The sequence below is a fragment of the Leucoraja erinacea genome, chromosome 19 (assembly GCF_028641065.1).
Source record: "Leucoraja erinacea ecotype New England chromosome 19, Leri_hhj_1, whole genome shotgun sequence".
In the NCBI taxonomy this organism is placed as follows: Eukaryota; Metazoa; Chordata; class Chondrichthyes; order Rajiformes; family Rajidae; genus Leucoraja; species Leucoraja erinaceus.
The window spans coordinates 35,719,462-35,745,883 of NC_073395.1; the positions used below are offsets into that span (position 1 = coordinate 35,719,462).

The 26,422-nt window shown below is 46.1% G+C and overlaps 1 protein-coding gene across 2 annotated transcripts in view; it reads right to left on the reverse strand.

Annotated features, from left to right (window-relative positions):
• cped1 (cadherin-like and PC-esterase domain containing 1) overlaps positions 1-26,422 on the reverse strand; it is a 231,306-nt gene that overhangs the window by 163,254 nt on the left and 41,630 nt on the right. For both annotated transcript variants that reach the window (XM_055650835.1, XM_055650836.1), the window contains exon 3: positions 450-553. In XM_055650835.1, the coding sequence (XP_055506810.1) occupies positions 450-553 (104 nt within the window). The remainder of the gene's footprint in view (positions 1-449; positions 554-26,422) is intronic.

The window sequence follows — 26,422 nt, forward strand, 5'->3', positions numbered from 1 at the left end:
CTTAATGTCATGGAAATTAAAATAAAATGACAATAGCTAATTACTTTGTACATAACTATCACCGAACATGTGTAGAAACATTTCTAAGCTTGAAAAATAATATTTAGATAATGTGCTGTCATGATAGCAGCACCATTGATTGTATGAAACTAGCATCTTAGATTTAGATCACATCAGACCTTTGGCTAGGCAGTCATAGCACTGTATTCAGTTTATGGCAGCTGTATTTCAATCAAAGGGTCACAATTATGGACAATCAAAGTGCCAATAATAAGCAATGATCCTACAATGATTTATGAATTACATCGTTAGTTAGTATCTCGAGTTTTGAAGGTCACTTTCGATTGTTACCAGATTGTGAAGTTGGATGTGCCTGGCAAAAGCAAAACACTGAACATGATTTTAAACAAAAGACCGCATCTGTCATAATTCAGAGGAAATGTGGTTACCTTCTGGTGGAATAGAAGTTGATCAAACTTTCCCTTTTGAATGCACCTGTCACCATCAACCTCATTTGATGTGAAACAGATTAGTAAGTCCCAATGTTCAACTCCTAAGAAGGAAACAGAATGTTACTGAGTTTGCTGCCAACATTTCTATGACCCCAATGAAACACACTGGGCCAGATTATATTCTCAGTATTGGATGAATGGTGCTGCTCTTAAACCAGCTCTAAAACGACATTTGTTGTGTGTATCAGTGAACCAAACCAGTGGCTCTGACGTGTGTGTGTGAATGGGGTAATAGCAATCCTGGGCATTCTTTCTTTGCCAAACTCAGGAACAGCTTCTTCCCTTCAATAATCAGACCTGAATAGTCCTTCCGTAAATTAGGGTACCATTCGATTGATCGCTATCCCATTGTGGAGTGGACTTTGTCTTTGGATCTGATGCACTCCAATGCTGAGAACTATATTCTGCACTCTATCTTTCCCTTTGTTCGACCTGTTGTACTTTGATTTGTTTGTGTTCATGTATGGTATAGCAGATCAGATTTGGATGCAAAACAAAGCCTTTCACTGCACCTCGGTACACGTAACAATAATAAACCTAAACCTAACTATTTGTCTCCTTAACTAAGCGGGATCCTGATGGAGCCAAGCTCAGTCTTAAATAGGAAAGGAATTGGTGGTATATCTGATGAAGCCAGTGTTTCACAGCTCTAGTAACCTGTGTTTGATCCTGACCACTGCGGTCGACTGCATGGAGTCTGCACATTCTTGCATCCCCAAAACATGCAGGTTATTTGGCTGCTGTAAATGTAAATGGGGGGGGGGTGTTAGAAAAAGGTGGCTGTTATGGAAGTGTGTGGAGAATAAAATGGATTAGGATGATAGTAATATTAAAGACCTCAGCAGGTCTTTGAGATGTGTGAGAAAACTAGTCCACCCTTGGGAAACCCATGTAGTCAGAGGGGAACCTCTGGAACCTATAGCAGAGTCAGGGGATATGGGGAGAAAGCAGGAACGGGTACTGATTGGGGATGATCAGCCATTGAATGGCGGTGCTGGCACGAAAAAGGGCCGAATGGCCTACTTCTGCACCTATTGTCTATTGGAACATGCAAACTCAACACCAGAGGTTAAATTGTAACTGGGCATCAGCTGCATTGTTGGCAACTCCAGTGAATATAAAAAAATTAATGAAATTGAAAGAAATGTATTAAAAGAGAAGCAAAAGGAGACAACAAAACATTTAAAATATGATATATATTTTTAAATTTCTCTGAAAACCTAGGTCAACTAATGGATAGGCTTCTTAACCACTGTACATGCTTTGGGTTAGATGAACTAGTTAGGGCAACATGCAGAGTGCATCAGCACCTTGAAAGTAAGTAAAGCAGCCATCCAACTTTATTAAATGTGCTGTTATTAATGTACATCACGTATCAATAAACTGGTACTTAAGGAGAGATTGAGTTGACTAGTTTGAATCCTTTTGTTTTCACTGGAGATAATCCCATCATAGAAAATTCTAGCAAATTGGATGCAAATAGAATGTGTGGGAAGGAACTGCAGGTGCTAGTTGAAACCGAAGATAGACAATGCTGGAGTAACTCAGCGGGACAGGAGGCCTGATGATGGGTCTCGACCCGAAATGTCACCCATTCCTTCTCTCCAGAGATGCTGCCTGTCCCGCTGAGTTACGCCAGCTGTTTGTGACTATCTGTGGTTGCATACAAGATGTTTCACTTGGTTGAAGGATGTAAAACCAGGAATCACAGTCTCAGGATATGGGCAAAACATTTAGCGTAAGGAAAGGAAAGATTTCTACACTCAGAGTACTGACCCTATGACATTATTTACCACAGACATCGCTGAATATATTTGAAGAGATAAATATATTTCTAGGTACACATTTCATAAATGAAGAGAGAGAACAGGAATATGGTGTGGAGACAGAGGATCAGTCATGATTATATTGAATGGCAAAACAGACTCAAAGAGCCAAATGGCCTGTTTCTGTTAATTTTCCATATTACCATGTTTCAAGCTCCTAGCAAGGATGCCATTGCAGAAGACTTACGCAATTCTTTGACGAAGGTATCACAAAGCAGCAGTGTGGGTTTTGGACCTGAACAAAACAAATTGACCAAGTACTAATAAAACACATGGTAACTAGTCAGGACTCAACCCATGGCCTACGACATGATCGACTATTGAAAACATCTGGATAAATCCCCTGAAAATTATCATTGTGATCATGAACTGCAATCTCCATACACATCAGTTGGAGCTGATTAGCAAACATTGATTTCAGAATAATGGGACATTCCAGGTTCGATCTTGGCACCATTGGTTTTCATTTACACTTCCATCAGTAACATCTGATTAACTCAGTAAATGATGTGTGGACTTGTGGATGACCGCACAACAGCCATTAAACTTCTTGCAGTAGATGCAAAATATAGTTAACTATTTACAAACTGAGGCAAGGTTTTTCAGATCTTCATTATATTTACTGTGGACAACTAACATGCGGCCCTGCATTGGTAATGAACTCAGGGAATAAAGAGTTACCATATTATCTTGGATTGTGGATTGGGAACATAAACCTCTTCATCATCTGATTAAAAAACTTCAGCCAAAGGAAAGTATGAGTTAGGATTCCCGGATTAGCTGCAGATCAAGTGCAGTGTGCATACCGGTACTTTAACCCATTTCTTCCCTTCCCCCAATACCCGTCCCCTTCCAGCTATGTTCCTTTTCCTCCCCTACCCTTATCCCCTACCTTTTATCTTTTCATTGCTGGCCTTATTCAACCATCTGACAATCGCAAAGCCCCTGACCTGTATCCGCCCATCACTTTCCAGGCTTTGTTCTGCCCCACCTCCCGCTTCCAGCTTTCTCCACCCTTACTGCAACCAGTCTGAAGAAGGGATGGTCCATGTTCAGCTGTCCTGTACTCCAGCACTTTGCATTGTCAGTGTACAGTACAGAGACAACGAAATGCTAAATGCATTTCGTTGTCTCTGTACTGTACACTGACAATGACAATTAAAATTGAATCTGAATCTGAATCTGTATCTTTTCTTGTGTATAGTTTCACCCTTGATGTCTAAGTGCAAGGCTGAATATTAGACTTTAAGAGAAGCAGTAACAGTGCATTCACATTCTGTAGACTTACATCCAAATCATCATGAGAAGCACGGCAGAAGTCTCAGCATCCAGTGCTATCCTTACATCAATTGTGCCACCACTCTTCAGGAGGAGAACTGCAATAATTAGAGACTAGGAAATTCAGATCTCCAGAAACTCACAATATGGAAACATGTGTTCAGCCTGACCCTTGCCATTGTTCTGGACTTCCCCAACATTGGTCACTCACTCACACTAGCTCTATGTTATCCCACTTTCCCATCCACTAGAGGCAATTTAAGAGGCCAATTAACCTACAAACCCATCTTTGGGATGTGGAAGGAAACCGGAGCACCCACACAGTCACAGGGAGAATGATCAAGCTCCATACAGACAGCGCCCATGGTCAGGATGGTACCCGGGTCTCAGGCGCTGTGAGGCAGCAGCTCCACCAGCTACTGTATGCCACGCTATTCGTTTGTGAGATGCTTTTATTGAGGAAACATAATCAGAGTGCACAGACAGGGTAACGAATTTGAGCAAAGGTATTTAATTTTGCTTTTCAGTTTCCCAATCAAAAAGCAATGGGCCAATACCTTGTCTCCATTGCCGTTATAACCCTATCCCACGGTACGAGTTCATTCCAAGAGTTCTCCCGAGTTTACCCTGATTGGAACTCGGAGATTTACGGTAATGGCCACTCGTCGGTACTCGGGGCTCTCGTGGGCATTTTTCATCATGTTGAAAAATCTTCACGAGTCTTCCCGTGCTTACCTGCCGTTAGCGAGTCTTCCCGAGTACCTGCCGTTAGCGTTACGAGCCGCTAAGAGACGTCCCATTGCAGAGGGACCTGCAAACATTTAAGGATAAGGGGGAAGTCTTTTATGACCGAGATGAGAAAAAATAAATTCACACAGAGAGTGGTGAATCTGTGGAATTCTCTGCCACAGGAAGTAGTTGAGGCAAGTTCATTGACTATATTTAAGAGGGAGTGAGATGTGGCCCTTGTGGCTAAAGGGATCAGAGGGTATGGAGAGAAGGCAAGTACAGGATACTCAGTTTGATGATCAGCCATGATCATATTGAATGGCGTTGCAGGCTCGAAGGGCCAAATGGCCTACTCCTGCACCTATTTTCTATGTTTCTATGTCCCCGAGCTCTGACGTACCCGCTACGTTCATTCTCCGTGCTTACCACGAGTTTGATTTTTTTTTAACTCGGAGAGCTCTTGGAATGAACTCGTACCGAGGACAGGGCTTTAAATCATTTACAGAGGGTGAGGAAAATGGGTAAAAATTGAGAAAAAACTATTGAGGCAGAAAAAAATGACATCCCATGAATATGTTAATATTTGTATTTGGCAGGGCTGCCAACTCTCACGCTTTGAGCGTGAGACTCACGCCCTCAAGCAAACTCTCACGCCCTCACGCTCATCAGACATTTCTCACGCTCAGTGGTGAGAAATTTTGTGATCAACGAAAATTTCAAAACTTGGATAAACTGCAGGGTCCGCGGGTGTCGGAGAGCAGGGGCTGCGGGAGGGATGGGAGCAGAACCAGCGGCGGGAACAGATGCGGGGAGCCGGGACGGACGAGTGTTTGCCGGGGCCGGCGTGTCGCTCGCTGCAGCTCTGGCCATGGAGCAGCTCCGGACAGTGCAAGTGTCCCGGGCGTTGCGCCGTTGCCGCAAGAGTCTCTGCGCCGAAGGGACAGACTCTTAAAAGGGAGGTGGAGAGAGAGAGAGAGAGGGGAGGAGAGAGAGAGAGAGTGGAGAGAGAGAGAGAGAGGGGGGGGGGGGGGAGTGAAAGGGGAGAGATAGGGGGGAGTGAATGGAGAGGGAGAGGGAGGGGGGAGAGGGGAGAGAGGGTAGGGTAGAAAGAGGGGGAGAGGGTAGAGGGGGGGAGAGGGGGGGAGTGAGAGAGGGAAGAAAGAGAGGGGGAGAGAGAGGGGGTGGAGAGGGAGGAGAGAGGGAGGAGAGAATGGGAGAGAGAAGGGGAAGAAGAGAAGAGAGAGGGGTGGTAAAAGAGAGAGAGGGGGACGTGGGGGAGAAGAGAGAGAAACGGGGGAAAGAGAGAGAGATAGGGGGGCAAAGAAAAAGAGATAGAGACAGAGGAGAAAGAGAGGGGAGTGGGGGCAAGGGGAAGAGTGAGGTAGGAGTGAGAAATGTGGAAGAGGAGGGGGGAGAGAGGGGGGAGAGAGAGAGAGAGAGAGGGGGAGAGGGAGAGAGAGAGAGAGGGGAAAGAGAGAGGGGAGAATGTGTGGAGAGGGAGAGAGAGAAGGAGATAGAGAGGAGAAAGAAGGGGGGAGGAAAGGCGAGGGGGAGAGAGAGAGGGGGGGAGGGAGAGAAGAGAGGGAGAGAGAGGGAGAGAGAGAGAAAGAGAGGGAGAGAGAGAGAGGAGGAGAGATAGTTAGGGGAAAGAGAGTTAGGGGAAAGAGAGAGGGGGAGAGAGAGGGAGGGGGGGGGAGGAGAGAGAGGAGAGAGAAGAGAGGGAAGGGGAGAGGGTGAGAGGGGAGAGGGGAGAGAGAGAGGGGGTGTGAGGAGAGACAGAGAGAGGGGAAAGAGAGGGGCAGGGGAGGGATAGAGGGGGAGAGAGAGAGAGGGGGTTAAGAGGAGAGAGAGCGGAAGAGAGGCGGGAGAGAGTGAGAGTCTCTATGTCGAATTCACCCAGGTGACCGGCATGGATCAGGCTGCGGCTCGGTTCATCCTGGAGGACAACCAGTGGCTGCTGGAAGTAAGTACCAAGCACTGGGTAGAAACGGTGGAAGGTAGTGGACTTCAAATGGGGGTGGTTGGAGAAAGCATCCTGCTTGCCTGCTAGATTTTCACTTACTGTAACTGCAGGAAAAATGTTCCTGATGTTGGGGGCGTTCAGAACCATGGGTCACAGTTTAAGAATAAAGGGGCCAGTTAGGACTGAGATGAGGATAAACTTTCTTCACGCAGAGAGTTGTGAATCTGTGGATTCTCTGCCACAGAAGGCAGTGCAGGCCAATTCACTGGATGTTTTCAAGAGAGAGTTACATTTAGTTATTGGGGCTAACGGCATCAAGGGATGTGGGGAAAAAACAGGAAAGAGGTACAGGTGCACAACCTTTTATCCGACGATCCAAATAACGAAAACCTCCGAATAGCGGCCATTTTTTCGGTCCTTGAAGAAAGGTCCTTGAAAACGTTCATGAGGGCGGCCCGCAGAGGTGACAGCGGAACCTCCGGTCGGTCCTCGAAGAAAGGGGAACTAAATCCCCATTCATAAAAGAGAATGTGAGGGTATATTGCGCGGGAGGGTTAATAATTGACTATATGCTGCTGCCTGCCCGCTGAGTTAAAAAGTTCCCACGGTAGACTCACGATACACAGTTTATCGCTAGTCTTGCGTGGGAACTTTTTTAACTCAGCGTGCAGGCAGCAGTAGATTGTCGCTCCCTTCAGTTTCACCCCACCTACACCCCTCTGCTTCCCAGCCATGTGTGTGACCCCTTCCCTCCCCTCTCCAGCTCCCCGCGCATTGCACCGGCGCGGCGGCTTTGCTCTGTCTTCACGCCAGAGCCAGTACCAGTCACCGGAGACGTCAGGACCAACGGGACAACGACCCCCAGGCCCACTGCAAGCACGGAGAACCCAGAGACCCACAGCCAGCAGCAGCCCAGCCCCGTTCCAATTCCAGAGGAACACGCTCTCCGCTGTCCCCGTAGGGACAGAAGCTGATGGCTCGGGCTGTGACGTCTCCGGCCACCCCCCTGTACAGGAGCTGAGACTGGGAACTGTGGGGTTGTTTGCAGTTGCAGAGGGAGGGGGCAAGGGCGGTACAGTTCCCAGTCTCAGCTCCAGTCCAGGGGGGTGACCGGAGACGTCAGGACCAACGGGACACCGACTGCAAGCACGGAGATCCCGGAGACTCACAGCCAGCAGCAACTCTAGCCCAGCCCCGCTCCAACTCCAGAGGAACCCGGGGTGCGGATGAGGGGGCGCAGCTCGGGCTGTGGGCGAACTGCCACTTGTCGCTGTAATGGCGCATCGGGGAGTGGGTTCCTGTTGGTCCTGACGTCTCCGGCCGTCCCCCTGGACAGGAGCTGAGAGATGTCAGGACCACCAGAAGCCGCTTCCCGATGCGCCGCTACAGCGACAAGTGGCAGTTCGCCCACAGCCCGAGCTGCGCCCCCACATCGGGACACCGACCCCCAGGCCCACTGCAAGCACGGAGATCCCAGAGACTCACAGCCAGCAACAACTCTAGCCCAGCCCCGCTCCAACTCCAGAGGAACCCGGGTTGCGGATGAGGGGGCGCAGCTCGGGCTGTGGGCGAACTGCCACTTGTCGCCGTAGCGGCCCATCGGGGAGCGGATTCCTCTGGAGTTGGAGGGACAGGAAGACACAGCGGCTTTTGAGAATGGTGGGCAATCACTTCCAAAGTTCTGCCCACACAGTCAGTACACCTCTCCTACACTTGTCTCCTGCACTAAGATCATCTCGCAGAGAAGGATCCCAGCCTAACCTCCCTATTCTCGCCTATTCTGCAAGATAAAGCCTCCATTGAAGACTCAAACTCGCGATCGAATAACTGCCGGGATCGAGGCTCAAACTCGCGACCTTGCGGATACGAGCCGAGCACTCTACCACTGAGCCAGCCGTTAAAATCTACGCTAAAAATCTTCCATTCCGAAAGCCGAAAAATTCTGAATTACGAAAAGTGTCTGGTCCCAAGGCTTTCGGATAAAAGGTTGTGCACCTGTACTGATTTTAGATGAATAGCCATGATCATATTGAATGGCAGTGCTGGCTCGAAGGGCCGAATGGTCTATACCTGCACCTATTTTCTATGTTTCTATGCGTGAGTATATGGCAATAAAACTCGATCACTTGATTTTAATGCATTCATGCATGGTGGAGGTATAATGTAGTCATAGAGTGATACAGTGTGAAAACAGGCCCTTCGGCGCAACTTGCCCACACCTGCCAACATGTCCCAGCTACGCTACCTGCTTTTGGTCCATACCTCCAAACCTGTCCTATCCATGTATCAGTCTAACTTTTCTTAAATGTTGGGATGGTCCCTGCCTCAACTACCTCCTCTGGCAGCTTGTTCCATACACCCATCACCCTTTGTGTGGATAAAGTTACCCCTTAAAAAGTTACCTCTTAAAAATACTTCATACAAAAAACATTGAAATCATACTTCTACAGTGCACTAAAACATGATTTTAATACATCAAATTTCAAAAAGTTCCTACCCTTCTTCCACACCCTCTCCCAACTTGGTTGCTCCACTCCCTCACCAGCTACCCCCCAAGGCCAGTGATCAGTGATCGCACAGCCTCACCCCTTTTAAAAACACTCCAATCCAATCAAATTTAAAGCATATATATTGCATTCAAGTGTAAGTTAGAAGACTCGCTACAGTATGCACCATATTGCACAATTTCAAGCTGAAAAATGCAAATGTTCCGTACCAATGGGAGGGGGCACCCCCTCCTCCCTCCCCCCCCCCCCCCCCCCCCCCCCCCCCCCCCCCCCCCCTCCCCGATGCTCCCCCAGGCTTGGTCTCTCGCAAATTTCTCTCGCACTCCTAAACTCTCACTCAATGTTGGCAGCCCTGATTTAGATACAGTACTAACAAAAGTTATTTTAGCTGCTTTACCTTAAATGACCTCACAAAAACTGGAGATGAGGAATGCTGCAAACAGCAAATCCTACAGCCACGTTCCCTGTATGGGATAACATTCCAAACTCCTCATAGTTCAGTCCTGCTGTTGACTAGAAAATAGCAACACATTTCAATTGCAAGGTCACATTCAAGATTACATTGAGTTTTACAGCTGCAGCAGGGAAACAAACCCTTCGGCCCATCCAGTCCATGCTGACCATCCATCATCTGTTTACACCAATTCTGTCTCATCAACTCCCCGCACGTTAGGGGCGAATTACAACAGCCAATTAGCCTACAAACCCACGTGTGTTTGGGACGTGAGAGTGGCACCGCAGCACCCGGAGGAAACCCACAGGTCACAGGGAGCACATGCAAACTTCACACAGACAGCACCCAAGATCAGGATCAAACCCAGCTCTCTGACTCCGCAAGGCAGCAACTCCACCAGCTGCGTCAATGTGCAACTGATATATTTTGCTATATATAAAAATATTTAACCTAATATTCTCTGGAGCGCAGAAGGTTAAGGGGGGACCTGATAGAGGTCTTTAAAATGATGAGAGGGATAGACAGAGTTGATGTGGACAAGCTTTTCCCTTTGAGAATAGGGAAGATTCAAACAAGAGGACATGACTTCAGAATTAAGGGACAGAAGTTTAGGGGTAATATGAGAGGGAACTTCTTTACTCAGAGAGTGGTAGCGGTGTGGAATGAGCTTCCAGTGGAAGTGGTGTCGGCAGGTTCGTTGGTATCATTTAAAAATAAATTGGATAGGCATATGGATGAGAAGGGAATGGAGGGTTATGGTATGAGTGCAGGCAGGTGGGACTAAGGGGAAAAAAAAAGTTGTTTGGCACGGACTTATAGGGCCGAGATGGCCTGTTTCCGTGCTGTAATTGTTATATGGTTAATATTAAATCTTTGTTAATATGTAAAAATGGTTAAATATTTGTATTTATTCACTTTATGTGAAAATCTTCTTGACAGTAAGTTAGTTCGCAAAGGAAATCATTTCTTTGCTGTTTCAGGAAGTACTATTCTCTTTAATAAAGACAGTAAAAAAACAAGTTTCCCAATTGTTAATGCAACAAGGCATTAGAACTCATGTAGACATTTAGATGTGGAAAGAGATTGCTAGCTGCATGCGGTTTTTATCTTACATAAAGAAAAACACTTTTAGTAATTCTTTGCTGATATGGGGAGTACTTTGAAAGTGGAGTAAGTTCAAATAAAAATATATATATTGGTAGACATAAACTGAAATAAATGCAGATGAAATAATTGCAATCAGTTTGGGGGATTTTATGTAGGGATATGTAGAGATTTTGCAGACGATTATTGGATTGGACAGGAAGTTGCTGAAATGGCACTAGAGAAGATATATCTCTTGGGATATTATAGGAATGAGAACAGGTCATTCCTGTCAGTTTTCCTAGTGGGCTTTGAAGGAGTATTCCTAATTGTTCTCAAAGAGAAAGGCCCATGTCCCTGGGTTTTTCACCCCACTGTGATGTTCTCATGGGTGAGTAGAGGATGTAGAAACATAGAAACATAGAAATTAGGTGCAGGAGTAGGCCATTCGGCCCTTCGAGCCTGTACCGCCATTCAATATGATCATGGCTGATCATCCAACTCAGTATCCCGTACCTGCCTTCTCTCCATACCCTCTGATCCCCTTAGCCACAAGGGCCACATCTAACTCCCTCTTAAATATAGCCAATGAACTGGCCTCAACTACCCTCTGTGGCCGAAAGTTCCAGAGATTCACCACTCTCTGTGTGAAAAAAGTTTTCCTCATCCCGGTTTTAAAGGATTTCCCCCTTATCCTTAAGCTGTGACCCCTTGTCCTGGACTTCCCCAACATCGGGAACAATCTTCCTGCATCTAGCCTGTCCAACCCCTTAAGAATTTTGTAAGTTTCTATAAGATCCCCCCCTCAATCTCCTACATTCTAGAGAGTATAAACCAAGTCTATCCAGTGAGCTCCAAACAGACGGCAATTTGCACAGAACGATATGACCACCTTTAAACAAGTAGCTTTGGCTGCCCCTTCAGAGATCTGTGCAAACAACTTGTGTGGCAGTGATCGAGGCATCTAGTTGCCATCAACTAGATTGGATGACGGTTGTTGCAATAGGCTGAAACCCATTGGGTCCAGTACACCAGCTAAAATCACCATCCATGGTCCTCCCCTGACTGCTTTGGATGTGCAGGCTGATTTCACAATCCTACATGCCTGGAAGGGGATAAAAAACTGGGGTAAAGATTCATCTCCTATCCAAACCCAAGAGCTTCTCCATATCTCCAGAGTTGTTAAATGTGTTATTTGGTGACATGTAAAAATTATTACTAGTATACAGAAACCACGAGCAGAATGTCACTCAGCTTCAAGCTATCAAGATCATCACTTGATTTGACCAGAACCTCAACTCTGCCATCCTGTTTACATCGCCCAGCTCATCAAGAATCTATCTACCTCTGACGCAATAATATTCAAACACTCTGCTTCTCCGATCTCGTGGCACACTGGCCTCTGTGGTAGAGTTGCTGCTTTTCAGTGCCATGGACCCGGGTTTGATCCTGACTATAGGTGCTGTCTGCGTGGAGTTCGTATGCTCTCCCTGTGACCGCGTTGGTTTTCTCCGGGTGCTCCAGTTTCCTACCACACTCCAAAGGTTTGTAGGTTAATTGGCTTTGGTAAAAATTGTAAAATTGTCCCTACTAGGTATTAGTGGAGGGGGGGGGGATCGCTGGTCGGTGCAGACTCAGTGGGCCAAAGGGCCTGTTTCCGCACTATATCACTAAAGTCTAAAGTAAAGTTTATTGCATCTAGCTCAGCTCACCAAGCCATAGAAGGCTATCGAACAAGTGCTGGAAAATGGGATTTGTAGAGGTGGTACATTAGTTTGGTCGGCACAGTGGCACAGCGGTAGAGTTGCTGCCTTACAGCGCCAGCAACCTGGGTTTGATCCTGACTACAGGTGCTGCCTGTATGGAGTTTGTACCGCGTGGGTTTTCTCCAGGTGCTCGGGTTTCCTCCTACATTCTGAAGGTTTGTAGGTTAATTGGCTTCGATAAAATTGTAAATTGTCCTTGGTGTGTAGCGTAGTGCTAGTGTGAGGGGATCGATGGTTTGCGTTGAATCAGTGGGCCTGAGGACCTGGGTCCACGCTGTATTTCTAAACTAAACTGAACTTAAGGTGGGTTCACACAGTAAAAGTCTAATTGTAAACATTCTCTCAACTCCTTTCAATGCATTCTTCTTTAAATGAACAATATTGTACATTGCATTCCAGTCTCATCAGACTGCTTTATAAATTAAACATAATCATCATCCTTTTAAAATGGCTCATAAAATTAAAAAAAACATTAAAATCTCCCTAAAATAAAATAAAGTAAAAATAGGTATGAAGACAACTTGTTCTTCCGAGTCTTTCAGCTATAAATCACCTTTGTGATGAATGTGGAACTGATCTTATTCCATAGCAGATAGACTCAGTAGGAGATGGAGAGGACATGTCTCAGTGCAGAGGGGGTTTGTTACATGGGGCTCAGCAAAGGGGCTTCGGTATCACAACCCAAGTTAGAGTTTCACATTTGGTCACACAAGTACAGGAGGTGTTCGTGAAACACTCAAAAGCTAGTAGCTTGGAACCACCGAGTCTAGTCACCTTCAGTAACCTGCTAAATGCAGATATGAACTGGGAAGCAAAGGATACCCTAGAGACAAGCAAAGAATGAGGCTACTGCATGAATGAGCCAGTAGCAGGAATGGTTTACAAGGCACAGGTCTTAGGAAGGTGGGCCCCTAAAGTCCAAACTCCTCAACCAGTTAAGCTTACCAATCCGTGGACACATGAAGCACAACATCAGGATGCATTTAAACATGGCATCTAACAAGCATTCCTTGTCTAATCCTCAACTTCCTCCAATTATTGCAGGCAGGCCCCTGGGGCAAAACCCAAATTACACACTAATGAGTTCACAGACAAATTCAGCTGCACAAATAATCATAGATGGTCAATGTAAAATAACTGCTGAAAATTGGAATCAAATTTGGAGGATTTAATTTGTCGAGCAAAGCAAGTACAGAAGCAATGAGCGCTTAAGACAAGAGTTATTGCTAATGATTAAACTTAGCAATGAAAACCAACAGAACAAATAAAAAGCACAGCAAAGGAATAAGTCCTTTGGGCTACCACGTCTACACTTTTATCACTATGAGCCTGGCTCAGAGGCGCAGTGGGGAAGGGTAATGTCAGGCACAGGTGCAGTGGTTGGAGACTTGTTAGAGGGAGTTAGATGTGGCCCTTGTGGCTAAGGGGATCAGGGGCTATGGAGAGAAGGCAGGTACGGGATACTGAGTTGGATGATCAGCCATGATCATATTGAATGGCGATGCAGGCTCGAAGGGCCGAATGGCCTACTCCTGCACCTAATTTCTATGTTTCTATGTTTGTTAGTTAAGGGGGTAGACGGAAGATTTTGGAGCAGCAATCGAGACTCCAGGATGGAGTGTTGCCTCCCTGGTGCTTCTGCAGCTCACCAGCATCCAAAAGGGTAGACCTGGTTTTGACGGAGAATGGCCACAGGGGTCAGCTGTATTCTCTGTCTACTCCCTTTCCCCGTGGTCAGCCACCTACTCTTGTGCTTTAGCCGTGACCACCTCGCTGTGACTCCTCTCTATGAAGCTCACATTGTCCCGGACAGTCCTGGGGTCGTCCAGCTGCAGCTCCAGTTCCCTGACGCGGTCCGTAAGGAGATGCCCGTGGACACAGTTCCCTCAGTTGTAGTCACCAGGGACACCAGCCGTCTCCCTGACTTCCCACATCCTGCAGGGGGAACGTTGCACCAATCCACCTGCCATCACCGCTGCACTAAAGCTAAGAGGAAAATCACGCACCAATCACACACAAGAAACAGCGGACTGTACCTTTACCTCTTGCCCCTCTCTGCTCAGCCTTTACTCCGCCTCCTCGCCAAAGCTCCTTGAGCCAAAGCCTCATATTTAGCCTCAACGAAACCACTCGTGAAAAAACAAAACTTGCCTCACAAATCCCCTATAAACATTCCCCATCCATTTTAAACCTTAGCACTTCAGTTTTTGTCATTTCCATCCATGAAAAAAGACTACCTATCCCATCTATGCCTCGCATAATCGGATATTTCTTAGGTCTCCCATGTGCCTCTGATGGTCTGGACAAAACAAGTCCAGTTTCGCCAACCTCCCCTTATAGAAACTCTCCAATACAGGCAACATCCAGTGAAATGTAGAAATGAAAAGAGGTTTAAGCTAGTGAATCTCTTCTGCAGCCTCCCCAATGTTGCCACATCCTTCTGATTAATGTCAACCACTATTTAATTTAGTTTAGTTTAGTTTAGTTTAGAGCTACAGTACACTAGCACTATCCTACACACCAGGGACAATTTCTAATTTTACCAAATCCAATTAACCTACAAACTTTGGTCTGTGGGTGGGAACTGGAGAACCCGGAGAAAGCCCATGCGATCATGGGGAGAATGTACAAACTCTGTACGGAAAGCACCCGTAGTCAGGATCGGATCCAGGTCCCTGGCATTGTAAGACATCAACTCTACCGCTGCACCACCGTGCCGCCCAGAGCTGCAAATAATACTCCAAATGTGGCCAAATCAAAGTTTTATACAGCGGCAACAAGCACTGCCAACTTTTATACTCAATGCTTTGAATGATGAAAGCAGCAGATTTTTTTTAACCACAATCCCGTTTTATTTTAGAATTTTAATAGCCACTTGGAATCACTTGTTGCTGTCTTCCATTACATTGAACCTTTGAGTGGTTTGCACAGAGCTTGTTCGGAGAATTGTACACCAAACGTCTCAATATTGTACAGCCATGTGCTGCATATGATCTTATTAATTACTTCATGAACATGAAACAAGTGGCTAATTTATCTTAACAAAGATCTCATCTGTCAGTTCCAACTTTCTACTTGTATTTGTCTTGCATTGGTAGAACTGTTTCATTCTTTATAGGACAATAATGCAGCAATGCTTAGGATAGACAGTCACAGAGTAATAAAGCATGGAAACAGGCCCTTCGACCCAACTAGCCCATATCGGCCAATATGTCCCAGCTACACTAGTCCCACCTGCCTGCGCTTGGTCCATATCCCTCCAAACCTGTCCTATCCATGTACCTGTTTAACTGTTTCTTATATGTTGAAATAGTTCCAGCCTCAACTACCTCCTCTGGCAGCTTGTTCCATACACCCACCACTCATCCTCCTGCACTCCATGGAATAGATTCCCAGCCTACTCAAACCACTCCCTGAAATTGAACCTCTAGTCCTGGCTACATCCTCATAAAACGTGGAGGTTTAAACCCGAGTTATACATTACGTGGCACAATTTGTAGCAGGTCTTGCTTGGAAAAATACTTAACACTGGAAGGCTATCTGGAATTGTAGTGTAATTTTTATCAGGTGAAACGTCATCTGTTTTATTTGAATCTGAGTTCATGTTTTCCGCAGACTATAATAAATCTACTCTTCTTGCTCATTGCACCACTTCATGTTATGTATTTTGAGACAGATATCTTCTGTCCAACTATTCTTACCTACACTCTGCATTGACAAATCCTTCTCTTAAATTATCAAAGCAAGCAGTTCCCATTTAACAAATCTTCATCTGCCAGCAAAAATGAAGTATGAATCTTCTAAATGTGCTCTTCCTTAATAGGGCATGTAATACTGGTCCATTTTTAGAGTATCAAGTGGCACTTTTTATAGTATAAAATGTTGGCAGCCACTTCTTTGCAGGTGGTTGAGGTGATGAGTTTTCCCAAATCATTTTACACTTTTTTTACCAGATCAACACGGTTTTTTCAAAAGGCAATCAAAAGAAAATTAAGAAATATCAAAGACACAGTATTTACAAGATAAAACTAATGCCTAATGCCACTTTTGTTTTTATTTTGTTATATTCCTGTGGCATGCTGGCAACTGGAATTATTAGTGCTAATTATAATCTCCAACCAGCATACTTTTAATGCTGTTTAACTAATGTGCAGGGGCCCACAATACATTTTAAATGCCCACTTTCTGGATAATTCTCTTTCTGGATAATTCTAAAACTTCTGAAATACAAGTTATAAACCTCCAGGCTGTCACATTTCAAACAGTAAACATGGTGCAAGCTTTTACTGGTTGCAAATAGACTTCCTGCTCTTTAGAATGTATGCATTAATAACATTTACTACACAATTAATCAATACACAGCGGAGAAAAATGTCAATTATTCTGAACAAGGAGGATTATAAAGGGCCCCCAACGGCCCAGAATATACTGTCATGGCAATCAGTGTGTTGCATAAAACATCTGGTTGTCATTTACAAACAGCAAAAGCAATCCAGTTTAGGAAACAGTCACATTTCATTGGCGCAGAAACCAGACACAACCTTCTCTTTTAAGACCATTTATGGCAGAAAGAGAATTCTCTGGTGTAAGGTCATCGGAAAAAGTTAAAATAGTTTGTATGCAAAGGAACTTTCTCAATGAACCCTGCTTAAAAGAACAGCTTGGTCTGATTAAAGAAAAAGGTAAACACTTCTACAGAGCTACGAATTAAAGTGATAATAAACATTTCAAAGATGCAAATAGTTTGTAGTATTACTCCACAAAACAGCATGATTTCAGCCTGTTAGCTGAAGGGAAAAAAAGCTACAGTGGATGTACTGTGCAGTTAAAACTGAATTGCATATTGCAATTAGTGATAATTATTAAGGCAATTTTGGCCTTATCCATGCAAACTGCTGCTACATATGTAGATTCAAATGAGATCTGACCAAATTAAACATTGTTATTAACAAACTGACAATACTATCATCAAGACAGATTTTAAATAAGGTAAAAATACTTGTAATGTACTTCAATTACTTTATCAGAATTAAATGGTAAGAAGATGAGTCGACCTCTATCTTTTTTTTAAATATTGAGAAATAGAGCCAAGAGTGTTTTATTAGTAAGTAAGTAAGTAAGTAAGTTTTATTTATATAGCACGTTTTAAGTCAACTCGCATTGACACCAAAGTGCTTTACATAAAATAGATAATGTTTCCATACAAACCATAGAAAAAGGTTAAAAAAATTAAGAAAATTAAGAAAGACACATTATAGAGTTCAAAACAAACGTTCCCCCACAGCAGAATCAAAAATTCCACTGTGGCGAAAGGCACCAGAAAGTTAGATCCTCTTTTTGGCCCATTTGTGGCCTTGCAGCCAGTCCGATCATTTTCAGGGCCCTCTTGCCGTGAAGATGGAACTCCGGCGTTGGGTGAAACATTCCTCAGCGGCTTGGTAAGTCAGGAGCGGCTGCCTCCTCCATAGTCCTCAGGCCGCGACGGTTGGAACTCCGACCCCAGCGAACTTGATCCCAGGCTCCGCGGTGCTCCAAATCCAGCGCCGCCCGCGGCCGGACGCCCGCAGCCACAGCTCTGCGATGTTGGGAGTCGGCGGCCACAGCGCTCCGGAGCTTACCGCATGGCGACCCGGTAAGGCATCGCCCGCTCCATGTTGGTATCCCAGCGCTGCGCCGGGCTGGGTGGAACGCCGACACCGAACCCCGACGGTGAGCATCCTCCTCCTCAGCGGCCCGGACCTCCTGATCAGCCGCCTCCCGCAGCCGGAGTCTGCAGCTCCTGAGTCCACAGGCCGAGACGGGCAGAGTCACAGGACCCCGCGCTGTCCATCAGCGCCGCCCGCGTTGGGAGCTCCGCAAACCGCAGCTCCATGATGTCGGTGCAGCAGGTCCAGCACTCCGGGCTCCAGACGGCGACCCCCGGTAAGGCATCGCCAGCCCCGCGATGTTCCAGCGCTGTCCCGCCGCTGCTGGAGCTCCGGTCGATCCCGGCAGGAAAGGCCACGCCAATCCAGGTAGGTAGGCCGCTGTGGGGGGAGGGGGGGGGCAAGGACGCGACTCGAATAATAGTCGCGTCCTCACCAGGAAGCGGCTGAAGGACGGTATCCCCCGCACCGTGCCCTCTTCCCCCACATAAAAACACCAAAACCCACAAAAAAACACACTTTTTCATAACTAAATAAACAAAAAAACATAAAGATACTGGGCTGTAGGTGGAGGCTGCTGGCACCAGCACCACCGGAAGTACAATACCCCGGTACAATACTCTGGCACTATAGATTGCACTATAACTTTGTTTATAGTTATAGTACAGAGTTGATAGGAACTCCAAGACATCCGTTATCCGAACTGTGTTGTATTTGTTCGGACAGTCCTATGCCTTGAAATGGCCTCCTCAGAATCTGCAGACCAACAAGTTAATACATTCATGTAGTGGATGATTGCTCCCTGTAACTGGGTTCACTAGGAGGTCCCTGCTCTTGGGTACAGCCATAACTGACTGGACTATAATTCCCAAAACATTTGGGGACCAGGCTTGAGTAGGCTAATCTGGCACTACCAATATGCCTGTGGCTTAGTCTTGCTTGATTTTAGTCAAGCATCGGTTTGTGAGACAAATTGGCGGAAAGCATACATAAACATTCCTCCCCAATTGAGGGAGAAAGCATCCACTGCCTTGCTCCTGGATCCAGCTCGCAGGACACATATCTGGGTAACTAATGGTTTAGTCTAGATGCAAACGGATCAACATCTGGTATGCCAAATTGTGTAGTTATTTCATTAAATACTGTCTGATTGAACATCCATTCTGTGTGTTATTAAACATTCGTGATCCAGCATCTGTCACCGTGTTAGATCTACCTCGTAGATTTCCCAAATATTCCTCTCGATACACCAGTGCCAAATGAGGTTCGACAATCTGTCGTAAGATACAGATTTGACACCACCCTTGTTAATGGATATATGCCACCGCAGTGGTGTTATCAATCTGAATTTGAACAAGCACCGGTTGCATATCGCTACAGAGAACCTTGAGTCCATATTGTGCCCCCAACAATTCTGGGTAATTGATTCCATGTGTTGGGAAATTACAGACTCCTGCTCATTCCATCTGCCCCCACAGCTCTAGACTGTATTGGTGGCTCCCCATCCTTAGCCGCTTGCATAAGTCTGAAGAACCCCCGATGGCTTTCGAGTCATCCCTTGAGCTGTCTCCCATTCGTTATCCACCATAGTTATTCAACAATGGCCTCTGCTGGCAATCCATAGTTTGCCAATTCGGCCTGCATGTAATCTGAGTGTTTGTTCCTTTGCTTGCTTTAAATTCTGGTAATGCAAAGGCCCGTGACGTACTGCTGGGAATGCAGCTACTATTTGCCAATTACACTCGCTGTTTGCCTGATAGATGGCTAGTATTTGACTATCAGGTCATAGCAGGCTTAATTAATATTGTCATTTTCCCCTAGGCAAAGTCACCAACATATTACTGTTTTTGATAGTAAATTCTAGGTAATCAATTACCCTTGTAGGTGTCAATTTTGATTTAACTGGATGGATGAGGTAACAAATTCTTTCAAACAGGGTTTTGGTTTGCTTTGACTGATGCTTCTGCCAATTCTTGGCGACTCCAAAAATGAAAATGTCCTCCAAATATGCCATTACTGTGTGGTTTTGAGACCTTTGTGGTCCCAGAATTGGTTTCCGTAGTTTAGTTAATAGTCTAGGAGCTGATGTCAACCCATTTGGCAGAGCTATGCCATCCAGTTAAACTTCAAATATCTCCTGTTCTTAGTGAATAGACACCGAATAGTATGCATCTTTGAGGTCGATGCATGCCATGTGACCATTTTATAGGAAGTTCCTATAAAACAGTAGTTAGACCGTAACAAAAAATTGCTGTTTCTGAAAGTCTGTACTGCACAAATGAGTTAAACCTGGATGAAGTGACATCCTCCATCTGTCACCTGTCCTGGAAGGCAATCCTGCCCAAAGTACTGGGCCTGCCTTTGAAGATAACTCTGGTCCGAGTTCCAAATCTGCTTGGAACCTAAGTATGTTGTGCAGTAAAAAATAATCAAGTTATCTGTTTTTTAAAACCAGATCTGAAATTCATGTTATTGTCATTTTGAACAAAAACACAACAGTAAAATTACCAACATGTAACTGGTCCACAATCCCTTGTTTCAGTAAACCCAGACCCACCTACCTCCATGGCTACCGGTGGTCTTGTCTCTCTTCTTGATTGGGAGTAGGGCTGGTAGGAAGTGTGGATTCCATGTTTCTCCTGACCTCTGCTTGGGTCTTGGTCTGAAAACCTCATCATACTGAGCCTGCCTTGTAGGACAATTCTGGCCATAATTCTGAGTCTGCCTTGAAAGACGACTGTGATCATATTTGCGTGCCCAGCTTTCAAGCTACCACCGGCTTCAGTGAACTGCTTACCCCCTATGGAGGTTTGGGGTGTGTTGTCGCCTACTGATGAAGTTTTGCTTGTCGTTGGTACCTTGATTGGTCCGACAGCTTTTGCTTCCTTCTTCTGGTCTTACCTGAAGAGAGGATTCGGCGGCTGGTTTCTCCAAAGTCACCCTGATAGCGCTGTTCCCTTGCCGGCATTTGTGCGGATATTCAGCCAACTGCTGTCTCTTGAGGCCATATGCATGTGCTTCAGTATGTTCATACTTTAATTCGAGATCAGTTACCTACTGCAGGGCTGCCAACATTGGGTGAGAGTTGGGAGTGAGAAATTGCGAGAGACCAAGCCCGGGGGAGGGGGGGAGGGGGAGAAGAGTGTCCTCCTCCCATTGGTACAGAACATTTGCATTTTTCAGCTTGAAATTGTGCAATATGGTGCATACTGTAGCGAGTCTTTTAACTTACACTTGAATGCAATATATATGCTTTAAATTGGATTGGAACGTTTTTGGAAGGGGGGAGGCTGTGCGATCACTGATCACTGGCCTTGGGGGGATCCGGTGAGGGAGTGGAGCAACCGAGTGGGAAGAGGGTGTGGATGAAGGGTGTCCCCCTCCCAGGGTAGGAACATTTTGAAATTTGATGTATTAAAATCATGTTTTAGTGCACTGTAGAAGTATGATTTCAATGTTTTTTGCATGAAGTATTTTTAAGAGGTAACTTTTTAAGGGGTAACTTTATCCACACAAAGGGTGATGGGTGTATGGAACAAGCTGCCAGAGGAGGTAGTTGAGGCAGGGACCATCCCAACATTTAAGAAAAAGTTAGACTGATACATGGATAGGGTGTCAGGTCTCGGGTTTGATCTAGTTTCTGTTTCTTATTGTTTTTTAGTATTAGAGTGTGCATTCTTGTTTTATTTTGGTGTTTCGCATCTCCTCTTGTTTCAGGTCCCATTTCCTGTCAGGTCGTTTACCCTCATGTGATTATTGGCCCCGCCCTGATGTGTTTCACCTGTGTCTCGTTATCCCCTGCTAGTCTGCATTTAAGCCCTTTGTGTTTTAGTTCTCATTGCCAGTTCGTTGTGTATGCTACTTGGTATCACCTCGTTCCAGCTCTAGAAATCTTGTGACCTCGACCATTGCCTGTTTTTCGACCTCTGTTTTTTGCCTGCTCCTAGATTGTACTGTTGCCTCTGTTTTGCTTACCTGTGTACCGACTTGGACCGACAACGATTAAACTCTGAAGACTGATCTGCCCTGCGTCTGAGCCTGCATTTGTGTCCTCCTCCTTGTTCAGTTCTGATATAGGGCAGGTATGGACCAAAAGCAGGTAGCGTAGCTGGGACATGTTGGCGGATGTGGGCAAGTTGCGCCGAAGGGCCTGTTTTCACACTGTATCACTCTATGACTACATTATACATCCACCATGCATGAATGCTTCAAAATCAAGTGATCGAGTTTTATTGCCATATACTCAGAAAATAGGTGCAGGAATAGGCCATCGGCCCTTCGAGCCAGCACTGCCATTCAATATGGTCATGGCTTTTCATCTAAAATCAGTGCCTCTTTCCTGTTTTTTCCTCATATCCCTTGATGTCATTAGCCCCAAGAACTAAATGTAACTCTCTCTTGAAAACATCCAGCGAATTGGCCTGCACTGCCTTCTGTGGCAGGAGAATTCCACAGATTCACAACTCTCTGCGTGATGAAAGTGTGTCCTCATCTCAGTCCTAACTGTCCCCCCCCATTATTCTTAAACTGTGACACATGGTTCTGAGCACCCCCAACATCAGGACCATTTTTCCTGCAGTTATAGTAAGTGAAAATCTAGCAGGCAAGCAGGATGCTTTCACCGACCACCCCCATTTGAAGTCCACTATCGTCCACCGTATCTACCCAGTGCTTGATACTTACTTCCAGCAGCCACTGGTTGTCCTCCAGGATGCATCGAGCCGCAGCCTGATCCATGCCGGTCACCTGGGCGAATTCGGCACAGATACTCTCACGGCAACACGCAACACTTCGACGCCTCCGACGGCCCGGGACTCTTGCACTGAGGCTGCTCCATTGCCGGAGCTGCAGTGAGTGACTCGCCAGCCCGGTAAACTCTCTCCCCCCCTCTCTCTCTGCCCCCTCTCTCTCTCCTCTCTTACCCTCTCTCCTCCTCCCCCTCTCTCTCTTCCCCCTCTCTCCATACCACCCTCACTCTCACCCCTCTCTCTCGTCCCCTCTCTCCTCTCTCTCTCTCTCTCCCCCCTCCCTTCTCTTTCCCCTAACTCTCTCTCACCTTTCTTTCCCCTAACTCCCCCCTCTCTCTCTCTCCCCTTCTCTCTTCTCTCTCTCTATATCTCTCTCTCGCACTCTCTCTCTCTATCTCTCTCTCTCTCTCGCACCCTCTCTCCTCCCTCTCCTCTCTCTCTCCCCCCCCTCTCTCCCCCTTTTTCTCCCCCTCTCCCTCTTCCCCCCCCCTCTCCCACCTCACACTCCCCCTCTCTCTCCACACTACCTCTCTCCCCCTCCTCTACCTCTTCTCTCCCTCCATTCACACCCCCTCTGTCTCTCCCCTCTCTCTCCCCACAGTCTCCCTGTCTCCTTCCCCTCTCTCTCCACCTCCCTTTGAGAGTCTGTCCTTTTGGCACAGAGACTCCCGCGGCAGCAGCGCTTCCGACGGCTCTGCGGCCCGGGCCACTCGCACTGTCCTGTACTCCATGGCCGGAGCTGCAGCGAGCGACTCGCAGCGCCGCAAACACTCGAAAGTACAGCTCCCCGCATCTGTTTTCGCTGCTGGTTCTGCTCCCATCCCTCCCGCAGCCCCTGCTCTCCAACACCCGCGACCATGCAGTTCTGAGTTTTGAAATTTTTGTTGATCACAAGATTTCTCACCACTGAGCGTGAGAAATTTCTGATGAGCGTGAGGGCGTGAGAGTTTGCTTGAGGGCGTGGGTCTCACGCTCAAAGCGTGAGAGTTGGCAGCCCTGCTACTGATCACTCACACTCCCCTCCACTGAGAGTGAGATTTGTAGGCAGCCCTGTAAACAGATGCTGCCGCAGGCCCCTGAGGATACCTGCGCTGACATGGTCCCTCCAGCGGGCCTAAATGAGATTCTTGCTTTGGGTCAGACTGAAACTGACCGTGAATGCTCCTCTCCTCAGAGCAGGAGACATTTGCTAGATCTCTATCCAGGGAAGCACCCAGTGGAACCTGGATGATTGCAGAAGTATTTCTTTTCTTTTGTGCTTTTTATTTATTTTATGTAAAGCACTTTGGTGTCAATGCAAGTTAACTTAAAACAGTGCTATATAAGTAAAAGTTACTTACTTACTTCCTTACTTCTGCTTGTCCCTGGGAAGGTTCCCCTCCCCTGCTTTTGTACTCTGATTCAGAGTGGTTTCTTCCATTGTACTTCCCCCTCCAATGGGGAAGACATTGGGCTGCCCCATGTGCGAGGCTCCCGGCACTGCTGTAGGCCCCGGGCTGACACAGCTCCCTCCTTTAGAGCAGGTCATTGTTGGAGCAACTTCTCCAAAAAGTTGCTCCTATGTGGAGAGTCGTCCTCAGATGCTCTCCGTTGAGGGAGGGTATCCCTTTCCCCCCCCCGGACTCATCTGAGTCAACGGGTTTGTTTGACTTGCGGGTGGTTTACGTACTGCAGGACCACCAACGGAGCTCCTCCTCCTGCAACAAGTCTCCTGTCGGTTCTGCCGGCGCTAATGTCGGGAAACACCGTGGCCCGCTACTGGGAATGCTGCGGTCTTCGTCAGCCGACTTCCCCGCGGACCGTCTCCTCGACATCTGGGCCCTGAAACTATAAAAAGCTTCAAGCCCGAAAGAACGCAGGTAAGTAATTCAACTTCCCTTACCTGCCCAATCTGACGGACTGGGAGGACACAGTGCCTTGCCAGTCCGTTGCGCGTTGCGTTCAGACGTAATGACGCGCACGCAGACGGACGGCCCTTCTTCGCGTAGTCATTCACGTGACTCCGAAGTAAAATCAACAATTAAAACGTAGAACAGTACAGCATAGCACCAGGCCCTTCGGCCCACAAAGTTTGCCCCAGACATGATGTCACGTCCAATACTCATCTGCTTGCACATAATCCATATCCCTCCACTCCCTGCACATCCACGTGCATATCCAGTAGTCAGTTAAATACCACAATCATGTTTTCCTCCACCATCACCTCCTGAGGGACACAAAATGCCGGAGTAACTCAGCGGAACAGGCAGCATCTCTGGATGGAAGGAATGGGTGATGTTTGAGGTCGAGACACTTCTTCACACTGAACCCGTCTTGACTCGAAACGTCACCCATTCCTTCTCTCCAGAGATGCTGCCTGTCCTGCTGAGTTACTCCAGCATTTTGAGTCTATCTTCGGTGTAAGTAAGTAGTTTCTTCTTATACATCTAGCATCACCTTCTACAGTGCATTCCAAAGGTGAAAGGTGTCTTTTTTAAACAATTTTATGCTTTCAACTTTTGGATTAAACTCTATTTAGAACCATTTAGAACAGAAACGAGGAAACACTTTTTCTCACAGCGAGTGGTGAGTGTGGAATTCTCTGCTTCAGAGGGCGGTGGAGGCAGGTTCTCTGGATGCTTTCAAGAGAGAGCTAGATAGGGCTCTAAAGGTAGTCAGGGGATACGGGGAGAAGGCAGGAACGGGATACTGATTGGGGATGATCAGCCATGATCACATTGAATGGCAGTGCTGGCTTGAAGGACCAAATGGTCCTAGTGTCTACTGTCTATTGTCTATTGTAACCTGTGTGGGCACCATCCAGTCTCAGTTTAGCATGCGTAATATTTGACAAAATCCTCCATTGGTCAGTCTAAACTCTGCGATTATCAGACCAGTTTACACATTGGCTGTTGCTCATCACCCTTTGGAGATTAAATAAAGGATAATATAGTGGCATTTGGTGTTTACACAAGCTGCTAAATGGAGCAAGTCAATGAACTGTGCTGTTACGATCGGGATCAATAAGCTATTGTAGACCTCTCCCTGTTGTGCCACAAAAGGACATTATAATAAAAGCCATCTGCGGAGCACCTGCAGTCAACATTTTATAAAACCTAAATGTTTCACAGAAGGGGTTAATGAAAGTAAGCATGGAGATTGATTTCTTCATAATATTTGTAGTTCAATAAAGTACAAAATAATAAGTTTGGAAGGATGGATGGATATTTTTTACAAGTTAAAAGCTGTGGCAAAAGATATAATGGGTTTGAAATGTCCCTTTGATTTGATCGAGCACTGTAATTACTGACCTCCCATTATGAGCCCCTCTGATATGCAGCTGCATTGGAGTTCATGGAACTGTTCAATGTCAATTCCTGTCCCTCTAGGATCATAAAGTTTCCCCATGATAATTAGGGAACGTGGTACAGTAAAACTTTAATATTTAGACCAACAGAGAGGAACAAAAACTATCCTTGATTATCAGATGATTAACTTTTCAATCTACCCAACACAAGATGGTGTTGCAACTGAATATGTCCGCCATTTTATTTTAAGTCCCATGATGGCCCTCTCTTTACATTGTCAAAATGAACATATTTTCAATTTTCCCATTATATAACAGATAATAAGTTTAAATTTAATTTTAAAACCTACTACGATTCCTTTCCCTTTGACTCCTTGCCAGCATTCTGACTTCTACTCCCACCTACATTATGTTATGGTCTATCTCTGCTCTTTGGACTGGTTATTATCTTTCCTGTTTTCCCAGTATTTGAAATCCAGCATTTACTCCGGATATTGCAGCCCTTGACCATCTGGCCTCCAGTATCTGTCCACACTTGCCATTATTTTCCTTATGCCTGCTGTCCAAACCATCCCTGGGCCTGCATTATTATCTCTTCAACTTTCAGCACTCTGCAGGTTTCTCA